At 36.8% G+C, this 16,762-nt stretch overlaps 1 protein-coding gene across 2 annotated transcripts; it reads left to right on the forward strand.

Moving 5' to 3' along the window:
* The first annotated feature begins 8,061 nt into the window (after positions 1–8,061).
* LOC120485770 (interferon-induced protein 44-like) lies at positions 8,062–16,477 on the forward strand. 2 transcript variants are annotated; one of them, XM_039681552.2, is made up of 8 exons: positions 8,062–8,150; positions 9,175–9,703; positions 14,050–14,104; positions 14,180–14,375; positions 14,464–14,616; positions 15,127–15,298; positions 15,384–15,484; positions 15,647–16,477. In XM_039681552.2, the coding sequence occupies exons 2-8, from the start codon at positions 9,175–9,177 to the stop codon at positions 15,815–15,817; spliced, it is 1,377 nt and encodes a 458-aa protein (XP_039537486.2). In that variant the 5' UTR covers positions 8,062–8,150; the 3' UTR covers positions 15,818–16,477. The 2 variants fall into 2 exon arrangements, with proteins under 2 accessions (XP_039537486.2, XP_088991340.1); XM_089135214.1 differs by lacking the exon at positions 8,062–8,150 and having other exon boundaries at positions 9,515–9,599; positions 9,635–9,703.
* Positions 16,478–16,762: the final 285 nt, after the last annotated feature.

The raw sequence follows: 16,762 nt of genomic DNA on the forward strand, positions 1-16,762 counted from the left end.
GGCGAAAAAGTACACGGGTCTACATCCAGCGAGATTCTGTAGTGTGCATTCAATTTTTCAAATTACATTATATGGAAATGCGCAGCTTGGACTTTCTGCAAAACATCTCCTTTTGTGTTTCACTTCCGAAAGAAAGTCATATAGGTTTGGAACGACAAAACAAGACATAGAGGGTGGGTAAATGATAAGAATGGTCAAAATTGTCATTTGTGCTTGAACAAATTGACCAAAACCACACGTCAAAGGTTAACAGGTGCAAGCAATTGCATTTTGCTTCAAGACAACAGTTTGCATCGGAAGTTGGGCAACCTCTAAATGTCCCGGTTAAGTGCGATGCAGCAAACCGAGCAGAGATGGTATCTTCTGACTGCCTGATCTCACTATTTCTCGCTGTGTGGTCTAAAACTTCAGTGGGGTTTGACTTCAGGACTTGGCAAAATGATTCTGTTTCACTTAACAAATGATTCTATCTCAAATTAAAATTACACTTGCATCAATTTTTGCAAGAACAAATGATTCTATCTCAAATTAAAATTACACTTGCATCCTTTTCATCCTGAGACGATAGGTATAGCCTAATTTCCAAAGAAATTTCGGATTAGTACCAGATTCCTTGACAAATTTGTTTTTTGTTTTGGGAAAAGTAATGGAGCTTAATCATTTCCATTTCAACCTTGCAAGAAAAAAAATCTTATTTTTTCTTGTAGTCTTCAGAAATGATTTAATGCCTCCTGAAAAACTCATTTTGTTCTCATCTGCCCATATGGGGTCTATTTTCTCTGAAATTCAGCCAGAGTTGGCTTATGATACATGAACAATCCACAGGACAGGCCCCCTGAGTTGACGTCCACAAAATGTCGTGCACATGAGAACCACAAAAAAACATCCAGATCCATTTCGTCTTATCTGCACCATCAAAGTCATTACTGGTCTGAAGCAACTGTATTGTTTTATATGCGCTGATGCTTGACCAAGTCCAGTGGTGAGTTTCCCGAAAGAATCGTTAGCCAAATATGGTCGCAAGTTCCGTCGTTTTCAGCATAGTTCAACGAGTCGGTGTTTCCCGAAACCATCGTTTCAACGAACATTCGCAAACAGCATCGCAAAGTTGTGTGGTTTGAACGACAGCTCTCGACCTATAATAGAGGCATTTCTATATTGCATGACATTTGGACGTAATAAATTCGTATCTTGAGCAAAATAAGCAAGCTGATATTCAGTATAACCGGTACCTTTTATTTAGAATGCATAAATGTAATTTACGTCTTTTAGTTTATCAAAAGATTCAAAGTAGGCTACCATGTGAGTGCGCATGTGCGAACGTGCTCTATGAACGAGCCAAATATTGACTAGTAATAAAGCAAAATAACTGAGAACAATTTGAAATAGTCCTCAGATGACATGTCTGTAATTTATATTAACAAATCTATCGTTAATTGGATCTCAAACCGTTTCATTACAAGTTATTACTCCACCACGTGCGAAACCACGGTGGTTGAACGATACTTTGCCACAATGGGTTTCGGGAAACAGCCGTGACTAGCTAATTGATTTTTCCAATGATTCATGCATCGTACTATGGTAGTGAAGCTGTGAACTACATAGCTGTACGGAAACGCACCCCTGGACTGGTACATTCCAACAGGCGATAACAATCTAACTTCACCGTGGCCATGAGCCACCAACGATGGACGTTTACAGCAGCAAGGTACACAAACAATAAATAAATCCACTCTGCGGAACAAAACAGGAGATGATTTGCACAATGTCAAACTCTTCCATTTAATGAAAGCGTGTCGAGCTCCAAAAATAGCCACCAAGGTATCACACACTCTTAAAAACAAAGCTTTTTTATTGGCATCTCTCCATTAAGAACATCTACTAAACCGATTTTTTTCAAAAAACAAAAAGTTTTTTTCGCCTTTTGTACAATGTTAAGGTTTAGTTGATGTTCTCCATGCAACCAGATGGCAGTAAAATGTTTTAATTTTTTTTAGAGTGTTTGGGTTCTTTCGATTTTTTAAATGTTCTTCATACTAACAAAAATATTGTTCATTTAACTGTTTATTGAAAGGTTCTTTGGGGAACCAGAAATGACTTAAAAGCTATATTCTTCACTACAGGGTTCTTGACTCTAAAGAAAACTTTATGCCAAAAATGTTCTATATAATGTCTTACATGATTGCACAATAATTGTATGTTTATCTTCACTCTATAGAAAAAAGAGGTGGGTGTTTTGTGTGTTTACTCCATCGTGAATGTGTTTTCCTTCATTTTGTGTGCTTTCATTTCTGTGTATTTGTCTCTGCATTATGGCTGATTTTGGGAATTCATTATATTTATTTTGAAGTATCAGTTTTATCGTTTAAGGTCATTTGGGGTCACCGCAGATCTCAACAGTGCATAAGAATAAGTAGTCTGAAAATATCGCTATAAATTTCACCATTTACTTTCATTTTACGTAAAAAAGCAGTCTGCTATAACTCCTGTTGTGTTCCTTGGAAGAAAGAAAGATCGAAAAGACACAAGGATGAGTAAACGATGTCAGGATTTTTTTTTATTAGGAACCTGGTGTTTCTTCGCCTCGTGTGAAGCAATGTTCCCAGCTGGTGTGGATAGCTCACATTCACAGTTATATTACTGTTCTGTCTGATGTATGACGCCTGCAAATGGGTGTTAATGACGAATTCCAGTTATTCAAACCTAAACTAGCGCGTGACTCAGGATTCGAAGAAGTTCCAGTCTGACGTTTTGGCCTGGGGAAGAGTGTTTTTCCTGCTCTGTCTTTCACATTATCTGGACATGTTTAAAATCAGACAAACAGGTGTACATGAAATGTCAACAGCTCTAAACAGATAACTCAAATGTGAAAGGTAGTCCAAAAGTAGGATCCAGGTCCTACTTTTGGACTAGGTCCAAAAAAAAGGTCAAATTTACTGGTATTGATTTTCACCGTATTTTGAATTAAACGTTGTATTGTGTCGTGTTCAGGGTTAAAGCAAAATGTCCATAAACTTAACGGGAACTACTTCTTTCTCCATCCATATCTATCTCACTAAAAAACAATGAATGGACATACCATTCAAAAGTGTGGGGTCAGTAATACATATATTTTTTAATTGATCAAAAATTACATGTCAAGACATTTATAATGTTACAAAGGATTTCTATTTCTCATAAATGTTTTTTTAATCAAATAATCTAGAAAAAATTGTTAAACAAACTTTTTTCAACACTGATAAGAAGTGTTTCTTGTGAACCAAAGCAGCATATTAGAATAATTTCTGAAGAATCATGTGATACTGAAAACAACTGACCAAATTAACCAACCAAACCAATTCAACCATCCAGACAAAAAACAAACAAAAAAAAACAAAACAACCAACCAAACAGCCATAAAAACAATCAACCAAACCAACCCAACCATCCAACCATAAAAACCAATCAACCATAAAAACCAATCAACTAAACCAGCCAACTAACCAAAAAGCCAACCATAAAAACACTCAACCAAACCAACCAACCATAAAAACCAATCAACCAAAAAAACAACAAGCCAACCAACCATAAAAACCAATCAACCAAACCAACCAACCAACCAAACCAACCATAAAAACCAATCAACCAAACCAACCAACCAAGAAGCTAACCAACCAAACCAACTATAAAAAACAATCAACCAAACCAACCAACCAACAATAAAAACCAAACCAACCAACCAACCAACTATAAGAACCAATCAACCAAACCAAACAAACAACACAACCAACAAGCCAACCACCATAAAAACCAATCAACTACACCAACCAAACCAACCATAAAAACCAATCAACCAACCAACCATAAAAACCAATCAACCAAACCAACCAAACCAACCATAAAAACAATCAACCAAACCAACCAACCATAAAAACCAATCAACCAAACCAAACCAACCAACCAACCAACCAACCAACCAACCAACCAACCAACCAACCAACCAACCAAATCAACCATAAAAACCAATTAACCAACCAACCAAAAAGGCCAACCAACCAAACCAACCAACCCAACCAACCCAACCAACCAACCATAAAAACAATCAACCAAACTAACCAGCCAACCAACCATAAAAACAAATCAACCAAACCAACCAACCAGATACATAAACAGATAAAAAAATAATGCACAATGAGAGTAACAACTATTGCAAACTGTCATTTCTGTAGTCCTGAATTGCTGTCAGTTCTCTCCAGACACTGAGACAGACGTGGGGGTGTCACACGTGAAACAGTGGATACAATAGCTGAGTTAATGAGCGCAAACATAGCAGCGTCTGTGCTGTCAGATTCCTCCAGTCATCGCTCCCACACACATCAGATAAAACTCACCCAATGGGCCTGGGGAACTGAAGACTTCATGAACTGAACAACCTTGTTAACAGAAATATGACTTCAAAATACTATGAATGGTGTGCTGCACAAGTAAACCCTTTTTCCCCCTAATTTTTTCCCCCATTATCAATAGTTAATCCTTCATTATGATTTAGCCAGCAATCTGGCAACTAAATCACACTTGTTATATATTCAATGGGGTATTGTTTACTTAATAGTACAACTCGAACTATTTCTGAATGTTTTATGTTTTGCTCCTTACTGTAGGTCATAATCGCAAAGAGCGCACACCCTAAAAATGATATCTAAAATCGCAGTCAGGCGAGTGGTCCGGGGAGCCGTGATTGGCTGAGGGACAATTATGTGGAAACTCCTACTTACTCCTTGAGATTGTGATCTGTTCCTGTCAACTGGAGGCATTTCAAAAGGTAGCGCACAAGCCCGGCAGCCACAGGGTTTGGATTGATATCTCACAGATATGTCTCTACGGGCTATTAAATCATTATTTCTACAGCCCACATGGGATCATGCTTTAGGAACTTGGAGAATGGATCCAAGAATAGATTTATTGCCTTTCTTGCCCGAAAGCCCCAAGGATTCCTTTAAATATGACAAAACACTTAAGTATAAAGCTAAAAATGCAGATGTAGAGGGTGTCCCTAGAAATACATCTAACTAAACTCATTATTTTTCATTTACTGACTGACTTAGAAAAATAAGAGTGGAATTGGATGTGTTTTATATATTACGAGATCTCGTAAAACTGCATCATGTGCAATATGTTGTTCTGTCATAAACTTTCCAGTTGGGGAAAAAAACAGCTAAAACTAGCCTAAGCTTAGGCTTATGCTTTTACAGGGGTTTTGAACTGGGAGACCTGCTAAAAACCAACTGAACACCAGCTTAAACCAGCTCAGACCAGCCAATTCTCAAATGTATTATTTGTTGTTATCGAGTATTGCGCCCCCCTAAAAGACCATCATTGCAAAAGACATCGTTGGTTATGAAAAACATTTGAGCAATTGCGCCACCTGCTGCTCGGAATATGTAATCAAAATTCAAATATCCTGTAGTCCAGAGCATAAAGCTCAACCCAAATAATACACCAGAAAACAACATTAAAACATAGACCTACAAGAGTATTTTTATGAGAAGACGTTATTTCTATAGTTGTTGAATATTTCTGTAGCCTACTCAAATCTGTGTAATTTAACTGTATTTTTAGGCCAGCTTTAATGTGAATGTACCTTGTAGGTCCGACGGGCGTTGTTGTGTTCTTTCTAGAAGACTGATAGACAGGCTTGACAGCCACATAGCCTATGGACAAAACATGGAGGCCACATAACCAAACCAGCTGTTTGACTTTCTTTCTTTCTAACAACGTTTAGCCTACAGTACATACATCTTACTGTAATGGCTGTTATGTTGTAGAACAAAATGTAAAAGTCTGTTTAAGGTGAATGTTAAGTACAGACTTTATTTCAACCAAAAACAAAAAAACAAAAACATGCTAATGCTAAAATGCTAATTCTCGCCTGGTAATGGATGGACTAAGTATATTCAGATTTAAATTCCTAGTGACAGGCCTTCGATCATATCAGCTTTCAAGCTTTTTTAAATGGATACTCCACCCTTATTTTAAAAAAACCCGATTGGAACCAAACAGTTGTTTGGCACCATTGACTTCCATAGTTGGAAATAAAATACTTTGGATGTCAATGGTGACAAAATCCTGTTTGGTTCCAATCGTTCTACAAAACATCTTCCTTTGTGTTCAGCAGAAGAAAGAAACTCATACAGGTTTGCAACAGCTTGAGGGTGAGTAAATGATGATAGAATTTAATTTTTTGGGTCGGGTATCCCTTTAAAATAATGCTGTGTTTTGTTTTCTAATGTAAAGGATTAATATGATCTGGAAAGATACGGTTATTAGTTTAATTGACTGTGTTCTGGTTTTATTGCACCCTCACCCTGGACAAATTTGAGTGGAGGTCAAATGTTTGTTTGTTTTTTTTCTTTTAAACTAGGGATGCATGATATTTAGGCAAACATATCAGTATCGGCCGATATATGTTCAATTTAAATGTTATCGTTATCTACCTGAACATTTTTCCAAAATATTAAAGCTGATAAATAATGGATTATTTCCTTCAGCTGTTTGCCACAATGGTCAAGAATTGCTTGATATAGGATTGAAATCCTTTCAAAAAAAGGAAAAATAAAGTTAAGTGCAACATGTTCAGCGCAAGTCTGTCATATAGGCTACATAAAATTATGATGAGAACATTATAATTGTCTATTTAAGCCCGTTCTCATCCCAAGGCGTCATATACTGACGCTTTTGCCAAAGCGTAGACATTCAACACACATGGCACCCTTTTAGCGTCAAATGAGACGCAGATATATATGGGGCAGAAGGCGCCTCCTAGTGGTCTAACCCTAACCCTACCCCTCATTTGATGCTAAAGGGTGCCATGTGCGTTGGATGTCTATGCTTTGGCAAAAGCGTCAGTATATCATGCCGTGGGATGAGTATGCGTTGTCTATTTGGGACGTGCCTTTTAATACTGAGAATATTGTTTTTGTTATCAGGGTCTCAAAAATGATATACAAATTTGGCTTATAGCCTACAAAATAAACCAAAGGTATCTGTTCTAACAAGTTCCCATGGGAATATCTCCAGATGTATATTTAGAAAGGAGCATTCCCTGTATAAATAACGGAACAAACGAACAATGAGCTCAGTTGGACACTCTTTGATTAGGATGGATTCAAACTCAGAGAGCATTCTCTACTGAAGTGGATTTACAGTTTACAACCTCTTCTGTGTAAACGTTAGAAACAGTAGTCATTGTCAACTGTTAATAAGAAATATTTTACCAAATAATTACAATTCGGTCATAATTTTCTCACCGCCATGTCGTTAAAAGCCTGTATAACTTTTATTACGACAGAAAAAGGGAGAAGTTTAGCAGAACCTGTTTGGCGCTATTACACTGAAATGGACAAATGATGTCTGTCAAGGTTCACACCTGGCAAAAACATGACTAAAGCAAATTTAGAGTGTTCTGATGTTAAATGTTACCTTTGTGTGAGGAGCAGACTAAAGTTTAAGTTTCTGCTTAATCACCATCTTAACCATGGGAACTTTTTTAATGTAGGCTACTTGTTTTCATTTGTTTTGATTTCTAATTTCCCACTGTTAGTATTATCCCCCTATGTCTGGAACTAAAGAGCATCAATGGTTGCTTATTTTTGCTCAATGGTGATTTTTGACCTTCTTGTACATCCATCTCAGTCAGAACTCATGAATTATGAAGATACAAATCATTTTACATAACAAATTTGTAAAATGACCTTTAATGCCAGTCCAGTATACCATTTTTAGCTGAATTTCACTAACGTAAAGTGCCTTTTTACCCATTTCTGCAAATCTGTCACAGGAGAAGCTCCACAACATATTCTAAAAGATTGTTTTTGAATCACATCTATTTTTGTAAGCAGTGAGGTTGATGCTGCGCCATGTATTATTCTACAATAATCAATTGATGACCTAATCAATGCACATTATACCATTTTAAGAGACGGACATACTATGTGCCCAAAGATAATTCCCGCTGTTCTTTGGAGTAGCCTATGTTACACTATAGGAAAGGCCAGGGAAAATAAAGAGCAGATGGATGTTTTATAGGAGGAGCTTCACATGCTTTTTTTCATACTGGTGTATATTGAACGAAGAGCATTTCAGTGTTTGATGCACAAAGATACAGCTAAAAGGTAAGCTTCATAGAATATAGCCTATCATAAATCATGATTGTCAAAAATTGTAATGTTCTCTAGGCCAATCTAAAACATAAGTCTAAGTAATGCTATCATTTTCAAACATGAAAGTAGTTTCTCAAATACAAATAACTATTTAAATTTTTTAACACTTTATTTTACAGTGTCCTTGTTACCTTATGTAATTATATTAATAACAGTAAATTATGCATAATTACATGCAACTAACCCTCAACCAAATCCTTATACAATACCCTAAAGTATATGTAGTTGCTTAAAATTACTCAGTATTAAATATATAATTACACTGTAACAATGACTACATTTTTTTTATATAAAATCAGCCGCTTTGAACAAACTGTTATTACATTGCAGTGATTAAATAAAAGTTAATTCGTCCATTCAGTCATTCTTTGTCGAGCTGGTTTCAGTTTAATATCTAGTTAAATGTAGTTTCTCACAGAAACCTTATGCAAACACTGCTCACAGTGATAAGGCTTGTCCATGTGACTCCACCCTGAGCTCCATCTGCGATACCACGTTAGAAAATACTGTTTAAGTAAACATCTCGTGTTGAAAATGTTTTCGTTTATGTTGACGTGCATTAATTAACGATTTGTTTACTGTTAGTCTGAATTAACAGTGTTAACAAAAGTGTGGTTATTTCTATGAGTGTAAATATCTGAAAGCACAACTAAAATTTTCTTAAGGATTATTAATTCAGCCAATACTGCTGGCTTTTATGTTTTTGTAAAGATAACAATACCTTATTGACAAAACTATAAAGAAAAAAAAAGTAAATTAAATCGTATGATATACAACAAAGATATGTATATTGCATGTCTTTTTGTCTTGTCTTAAAGATGAACAAAATGCTGGGAAATTTAAACTCCCTCACTTCTAAATCAACAGAAGAGCAAAAAAGTTAGTTTGTAGGGCTTTCACAACACAAATCATCTGACTGTTTGTGTCTGTGTGCCTATTACTGAGAACTCTAATCATATATTCTTTTTCTTTTTAGATGGCGTCCTTTACTCACAATGCTCCACTCGCTTCTAGTTTACCAGAAGAGAAAAGAAAGCAGCTCTGTGGTTTGCTGGGGAATGTTGACCTGACTCTTCTGTACAAAGCTTCTGTTCATGGATATACTGCTTCAACCTTCCATCAGCGATGTGACCATCAGGGTCCCACATTACTTGTAGCCTATAACAGATCAGGCTACATCTTTGGTGGATACACTAGTGTAGATTATACTCAAAGTGGACAAGAAATAATAGATGAGGAAGCTTTCCTTTTTAACTTTCAAGGCAAGATCCCTGTGTGCATCAAAGTTAACAGTGGACAGTATGCACGTATTGATGATGCTGGAGCACCCAACTTTGGTCAACAGTTGTACTTTTGCTACAAAAACCAACCAGCTGTGTATAGTCAAGGACAGAATGTATATGGTGGATATGGAGTGAGGGTTAATCCATTCGATTTTAATCCTGCCACACTGCATGGGAATGACACTCAGCTGAATGAATGTGAGGTGTACAAAGTGGAACAGAGTAAGTCAACTATCAGAAAAAAATATTTATAAATATTTATTAGGGCCCAAGCCCTGAAAGGGCGAAGGCCCTATTGTTTTCCTTGGGATTATTTTTCTTTACTATTATTATTATTATAATAATTATTATTTTACTACCTTTTGGGCACTTTTGGGGCCCTTAACGTGCTCGAAAACTCTTGAAACTTTGCACACGGGTCAGAACCCGCGGCCATCAGAGCCGGGCTGAAGCTGGTACCCGGGCGTGGTAGGGCGGCTCGTCAGCGCCCCCTGGAACGGGGTCCGAACACTTGGTCCATAACTCAAACACGCTTGTATGTAATAATATGAAACTCGGTACACATGTTGATCTCATCGTTTCATCTATACCTCACACTCTTACTTTTTACCCCAGCCCAACAGGAAGTCGGCTATTGAGGTTTGTTTGTAAAACGCTCGCAATGGAATGTCATATACTCCTCCTAGAGCTTTGATCCAAATTCGACGAAACTCGGTCAGCGTGAAGTCAAGACATTGAGGATGAAAGTTTGCGAGGGGATTTTTTATATCTCGAACGGTTTGTCCGTGGCGAGGAAACGAAATCATGGCGAGAAACGTGAAACAGGAAGTGTGTTATAACTTCAGCATACATTAACTGATCTTGATGAAACTTCAGCAGTGTGTTCGCTGTAAGAGGACGATCACATGGATGTGACTATTGTGAGTCAAAGTTATAGCGCCACCAACTGGCAGCAGGAAGTGTGTCACTTTCAAAATGCTTTGATATCACCCTTTTATTTTTACCCGATTTGCTTCAAACTTCATATGTATAATGTAAACATACGGCAGATGTAGACCTGTGAATGGATTCTTGATATCTTTGAAACTGTTGCCGTGGCGACGCATCAAACTTTACCCTTCTTTTAGGATGCTTTTAGGATGCTTTTGAGACCCTTAGCATGCTTCAAATTGCATGAAACTCGACAGACACATCACATTTATTAGCCAGTAGACATGTGCAAAGTTTCAGAAACGGGCGTGGTGAGGGCTCAGTAGCGCCACCTTTTGACAAAAGTGGGGTTGTTAGTTTTAACTAGAGTTACAAAAATTGGTATGTATATTGTACTCCTCGAGCCGGACAACTTTCTAATTGACACTTATTAGCTAGGACCCACAGAAAGTCAGATATTTTTGTTTGAATATGGCCACTCTGAGCCTACATGTGTCTGTGTCTCTGTGTCTTTGGCTGGCTGGCTGGCTGGCTGTCTGTGTGTGTGCAGGGGGAGGGGGCTTAACCATTTCACTGCTGTGTGTATGACCTGCATAAAGAAAATACATTTCTCAAGCCTGGTATTTTTTAAATAAGTTTTTATTTTTATTTTTTATAAGTAAAGGCATATAACTAGTTTAATTGTAGTGAATTGACAATAGTTTTATATAATTAGTTTATTAATCAGATTAACTTGGTCAATAAACTTGGTCTGAAAATTTGGTCCATAAATCAAACACACTTGCATGTAATAATATGAAACTTGGTACACATATAGATCTCATCGTTTCATATATACTTCACACTCTTACTTTTTACCCCGGCCCAACAGGAAGTCGGCTATTTAGGGTTGTGTTTAAAACACATGCAATGGAATTTAAATTATTGCTCCTAGAGCACTGAACCAAATTCGACGAAACTCGATCAGCGTGAAGTCAAGACATTAAGGATGAAAAAGTGCCACAGGATTTTTGATACCTCGAACGGTTTGGCCGTGGCGAGGAAACGAAATCATGGCGAAAAACATAAAACAGGATGTGTGTTATAACTTCAGCATACATTAACTGATCTTGATGAAACTTCAGCAGTGTTTTCGCTGTAAGAGACCGATCACATGGATGTGACTATTGTGAGTCAAAGTTATAGCGCCACCAACTGGCAGCAGGAAGTGTGTCACTTTCAAAATGCTTTGAAATCACTCTCTTATTTTTAACCGATTTGCTTCAAACTTCATCTGTATAATGTAAATACACGGCAGATGTAGACCTGTGAATGAATTTTTGATATCTTTGATACTGTTGCCGTGGCAACGAAACAAACTTTAACATTCTTTTTTGATGCTTTTGGGACTCTTAGCATGCTTGAAATTGCTTGAAACTCAACAGATACATCACATTTATTAGCCAGTAGACATGTGCAACTATGGCAAAAGATTAAAGTAATGTGAAAAAAGTAAACACTAAAAGCCTCATATCTTCTAAAAATGTAATTATACATCATTTGTTTCTAAATTAAATTATACAAATATTATAACTTCCCCAATTTTTCCCTTTTTTCATTTAAGAATTATGTTTACGTTCAAAAACAGCCAGAATTGTTGTAAAATTCAGAAAAAAATAATAATCTGAGTCATACGTAGTGCTATACTGCCCTCTTGTGTTCAATATCAGGTAGGCCTATTGTGTATATTCCCACCGGTTAATCAACGTGTGACTCCGCTGGGACTTGGGAGCTTTTAAATCGCTTACTTAAAACCGAAAGTCAAAATACGGATGTCCGCACAAGACATTAATGGTGTGGAGTAGAGCGAGCATTTTAAATAAATTCCTATTAAGTAGGATTGAACTAAACAGAAAGAATGTTCACTCTGTTCTGCTGGTTCCTCGCTGGTGGATCATATGATTACTTTGTCATAATCTATGACAAAAATGCTATTATAAACTATATTAATAATAGATAATACACATTGCTCTTATTTTTAAAAAATACATTCATGAAAAACAAGATAACAAAAATCATAAAAAGATATAGCCATGGCTGCTATAAATGTTTGAAATGCATAGGACAGATGTTTAATGACGCAGCAACATATAATTGAAAGGCAATTAATAATCTGTCATTACGTCACTGCATTATGATATTACGGCTCTAATACGGTGCAGCACAAAGCACTTATGTGCATCCCGAGCGGAGAATGATGTGCTTGAAACCACATGAAGTTACAGCGCATTGAGTCCGTATTGAAAAGTTCAAAGCACAAAGGAAATACATATTTATGAACAGTGTATTATACATTATCTATCTATGCAATAGTTTATTGAGCCTTTTCTTTTAAAGGTTTTAAATTTCAGTTACTGTGTGCGTGAAGAACAATTATAGTGCTCTGACTCTAGTGTTGTGATCTAACCGACAGCGTCCGACACCCGGTAGAAAGTAACACGATTAAGTTACAGCAATAAAGTCCAGCAAGAAAAAGTTTCTTCATTCGAAAATATAGACCTTTAGACCTTTATCTTAAAGACCCAGTATAATAGGATTAACATTGAATCATCTTGAAGATCGTTTCATCATTGACTGTAACCGAATGCGACGTGCTGTTTGAATGCTGAATGGAGAATGACTGACAGGCGCAGAGAGGGAAAAGTTTACGTGTTCTTGAATTTAATGACTTAAATATTAATTTCTATATCACATAATAGCTTCAGAACACTTATAATACAGTACACAAAAACTTTATGGTACTTTAGAAAGTTTTTGTGCCTTTGTGCCTTACATAGAATAGTATATGCACAATATAGAATTTGAATCAGCCTCGTCAAAGATGGCAGTGTCAGAGCCGATACCGATCCTGAGTATCTAATCGGCGCACTTCTTTTCAACAGTCAAATTGAAATTGAAATTGCTTGAAACTCAACAGATACATCACATTTATTAGCCAGTAGACGTGCAAAGTTTCAGAAACGGGCATGGTGCAAGGACTAAATAGCGCCACCTTTTGACAAAAGTGGGGTTGTTAGTTTTATCTACAGTTACAAAAATCGGTATATACATTTTACTCCTCAAGCCGGACAACTTTCTATTACATAGTCATTAGCTCGGACCAAGAGGAAGTCAGATATTTTGGTTTGAATATGGTGAGCCTCTCTCTGAGCCTACGTCCCTGTATGGCAAGCCCTTTTAACATTTAAAAGCTAAGTTTGCCTATCCGGAATTAACATTGTAGATATCAACAACGTCTTTCTGTCTATTCGTAATTACATTTTGGATAGTTTGTATTATCATTTAAGATATCTGTAACATAATTTTGACTAGTCGAAATGACAGAGTATGGCAAGCCGTTTTAACATTTAATCATGAAAGGGCCAAAGCCTTCGGCACCGCCACCCGGGTGCCTTTAGGTAACTAAAGGAACCGGGGTTGCGGTGCCACCGGCTTGGGCCCGCCATCGCTGCTCGCAGCTATATTTGTATTTGATACACACACGTCCAGTATAGTTGTGTAGAGTAAATAATAGAAATTCAGAGTCCAGTAACTTAAAATGTACTGCTGTTAATGTTATGGCGAAAGTAAGTTGTATTTGAAAACTTCCTCTGAAAAAGATCCTCGGATCAGTGCCAAGGTGAAGCCGTGGAGGAATGTTCAGTGGACAGAAAAGTAAGTTTTTACTCAATGTTGTTTTGCTGCTGATTTCATACAGTTCTGTTATAATAAAGTTGTGATCTCTCGTAGACAAAGAGACGAGCTCATGAAAATGATCAGGAGTTATAAACCCATGATGCCGTCTGTAAGTCGGGTCAGAATCCTAATGATCGGTCCTGTAGGTGCTGGAAAATCCAGTTTCTTCAACTCCATCAACTCCGTCTTCATGGGCCGCATGACCAGCAAAGCCATGTCAGGATCTGCAGGCTCTAGTCTCACCACACAGGTACAGATTCAACAGGATTCAGAGTTTCCTACAGAAGTGTCTCTTCAGGTCGAGAACTTGATATGTTTCTCTTCTTGGTTCTTGGTAGTTTCGCACATATCCAGTGAAAGACGGTCGTGAAGGAAAGCCGTTGCCATTTGTGTTGTGTGACACAATGGGACTCGAGGAGCAATCAGGTGCAGGACTGGATATTGATGACATCAGCAGCATTCTTCAAGGTCACGTACCAGACCGCTATAAAGTAAGTACACTGTTCTCCAGAATCAACACTGTAAAAAAATATTGATGGTTTAACTTAAAAAAGTAAGTAACCTGGTTGCCTTAAAAATTTAAGTTCATTGAACTGGAAAAAGTGAGTTAATACAATGAAGGAGATTAATTTAACCATCAGAAACTCAAAATTATATGTTATCTGAACTAAATAAATTATTTAAGTTGATTTGCCAAAAGAAAAAACAATGTTGTGATTACTACACTGTAAAAAAATATTGTTGGTTTAACTTAAAAAAATTAAGTAACTTGGGTTGCCTTAAAATTTTAAGTTGATTGAACTGGAAAAAGTGAGTTAATACAATGAAGTAGATTAATTTAACTATCAGAAACTCAAAATAATAAGTTATCTCAACCAAATAAATTATTATAAAGTTGATTTGACAAAAGAAAATATGTTGTGATAACAAATCTTGAAAATATTTTTTACAGTGAAGTATTAATGACAATGTTTATTTCACTCCAAATCCTCTTGATTCAGTTCAACCCCACAACACCGTTTCAACCGGATGAGCAAAAGTCTTCCAGACCTGCATCTCTAAAGGAGAAGATCCACTGTGTGGTGTATGTGATCGACGCCACCAAAATCTCCCTCATGTCCAGCAAACTAGAGGAAAAACTTGCTGCCATACGCAGAAAAGTGAACACACTGGGTAAGTCATTTATCTTATATTAAGTTACTTGTCCTATGCCAAATGTTCTAAGACTAACTAATGGTTATTTACTTATTTTTTTAAGGCATTCCCCAGATGGTTTTGATGACAAAAGTAGATGAAGCATGTCCTGATGTGGAGGAAGATCTTCAAAATATTTATATAACTTCTTACATCAAGACGAAGGTGAGGCATAATCACCCGATCACATGGACTTTTCATTCAGAACCTCTCTTAAACCTGGCATACTACAACTATTGTCGGATAAATTCCTCATGCTATAGTCGCTTTGAATTGAAATGTCTGCTAAATGTATAGATGTAATGACCTGTTGTTTTGTCTGTGCAGGTGCAGGAGGTGAGCTCTCGGTTGGGTGTGCCGGTGTCTTGTGTGTTACCGGTGAAGAACTACAGTCAGGAGCTGGAGCTGGAGCTCAACTGTGACGTCCTGCTTCTCACGGCGATACAGCAGATGCTCAACTTTGCAGACGACTATCTGGATGATGTTGGTCCTTTTTAGGACAATCTTATAAAGTGCTACAAGAGTTTTATCTCCCTTTGTAGCTGATTTAATATTGTATTTGTGTGTAAGCTTGTGCTATTTATTATCAACTAGATTATCTCTAGATAACCACATAAGGCATCTTAAGATTCTTAAGTCTGTTCTATTTCTTTAATAATCTTGCATATAGTCATTCAGGATAATTATAGGAAGTGCAAACAACGTTCTTATATCACTTAAGCATGTTGCATCATTGCTGTTGATTGTTACAATTTTGTGCCAAAATATGTTTTTTTTTTTAAGTATAATACTAATGAATGTCAGTAATGCATATTAAGAGAAATAACACAACAACTGTGTAAGCATACTTTTTATTTTATTTCGATAAATAGGACATTAGTGATTCTGTTTGAACGTTTAATTAACAATTTATTATTCGCAGACACACCTGAATTAATCAATTTGTCCAATAATGGCAGACAGGAAACTGGCTTAAATTCAGGAAGTAGTGCAGCTGTGCATAAAGCCAATTGTATTTTTAGGCTATTATTATTGTTAATAATAAAAAGCTACTATAGGATAGAGCTACCATATGGTAATATTTAACATTATTCCATAAAATGCATTGTGAACTGTATAGCTATTTTTATAAGTTCATAAAGAGGTCGTATAAATGAAGCTGTTTAGTCCAAATGTTCTGACGATCGCTTATAATGCAGGTTAACAGACTTTATAAATCCAATGACATTCCACACAACGTAGCCTACATCAGTGGTGTGGTCTATGTGATAGGTACGCCGTATACCCACTAGAAAATGTCAAAGATCTCCGTATGCCCACTTTAAAAAGCTTGAGGATTCGCATAGATTCGTAACAACATCGTTTTGTGAAAGAAATTTCACTGATATGGCTTCAGCCCCCCCTAAACAGAAATTTGTGTTCGCTTCAGTCCTGTTACTGCTG

Source organism: Pimephales promelas, chromosome 2 (assembly GCF_988280905.1).
Source record: "Pimephales promelas chromosome 2, fPimPro1.hap1.1, whole genome shotgun sequence".
NCBI classification, from domain to species: Eukaryota; Metazoa; Chordata; class Actinopteri; order Cypriniformes; family Leuciscidae; genus Pimephales; species Pimephales promelas.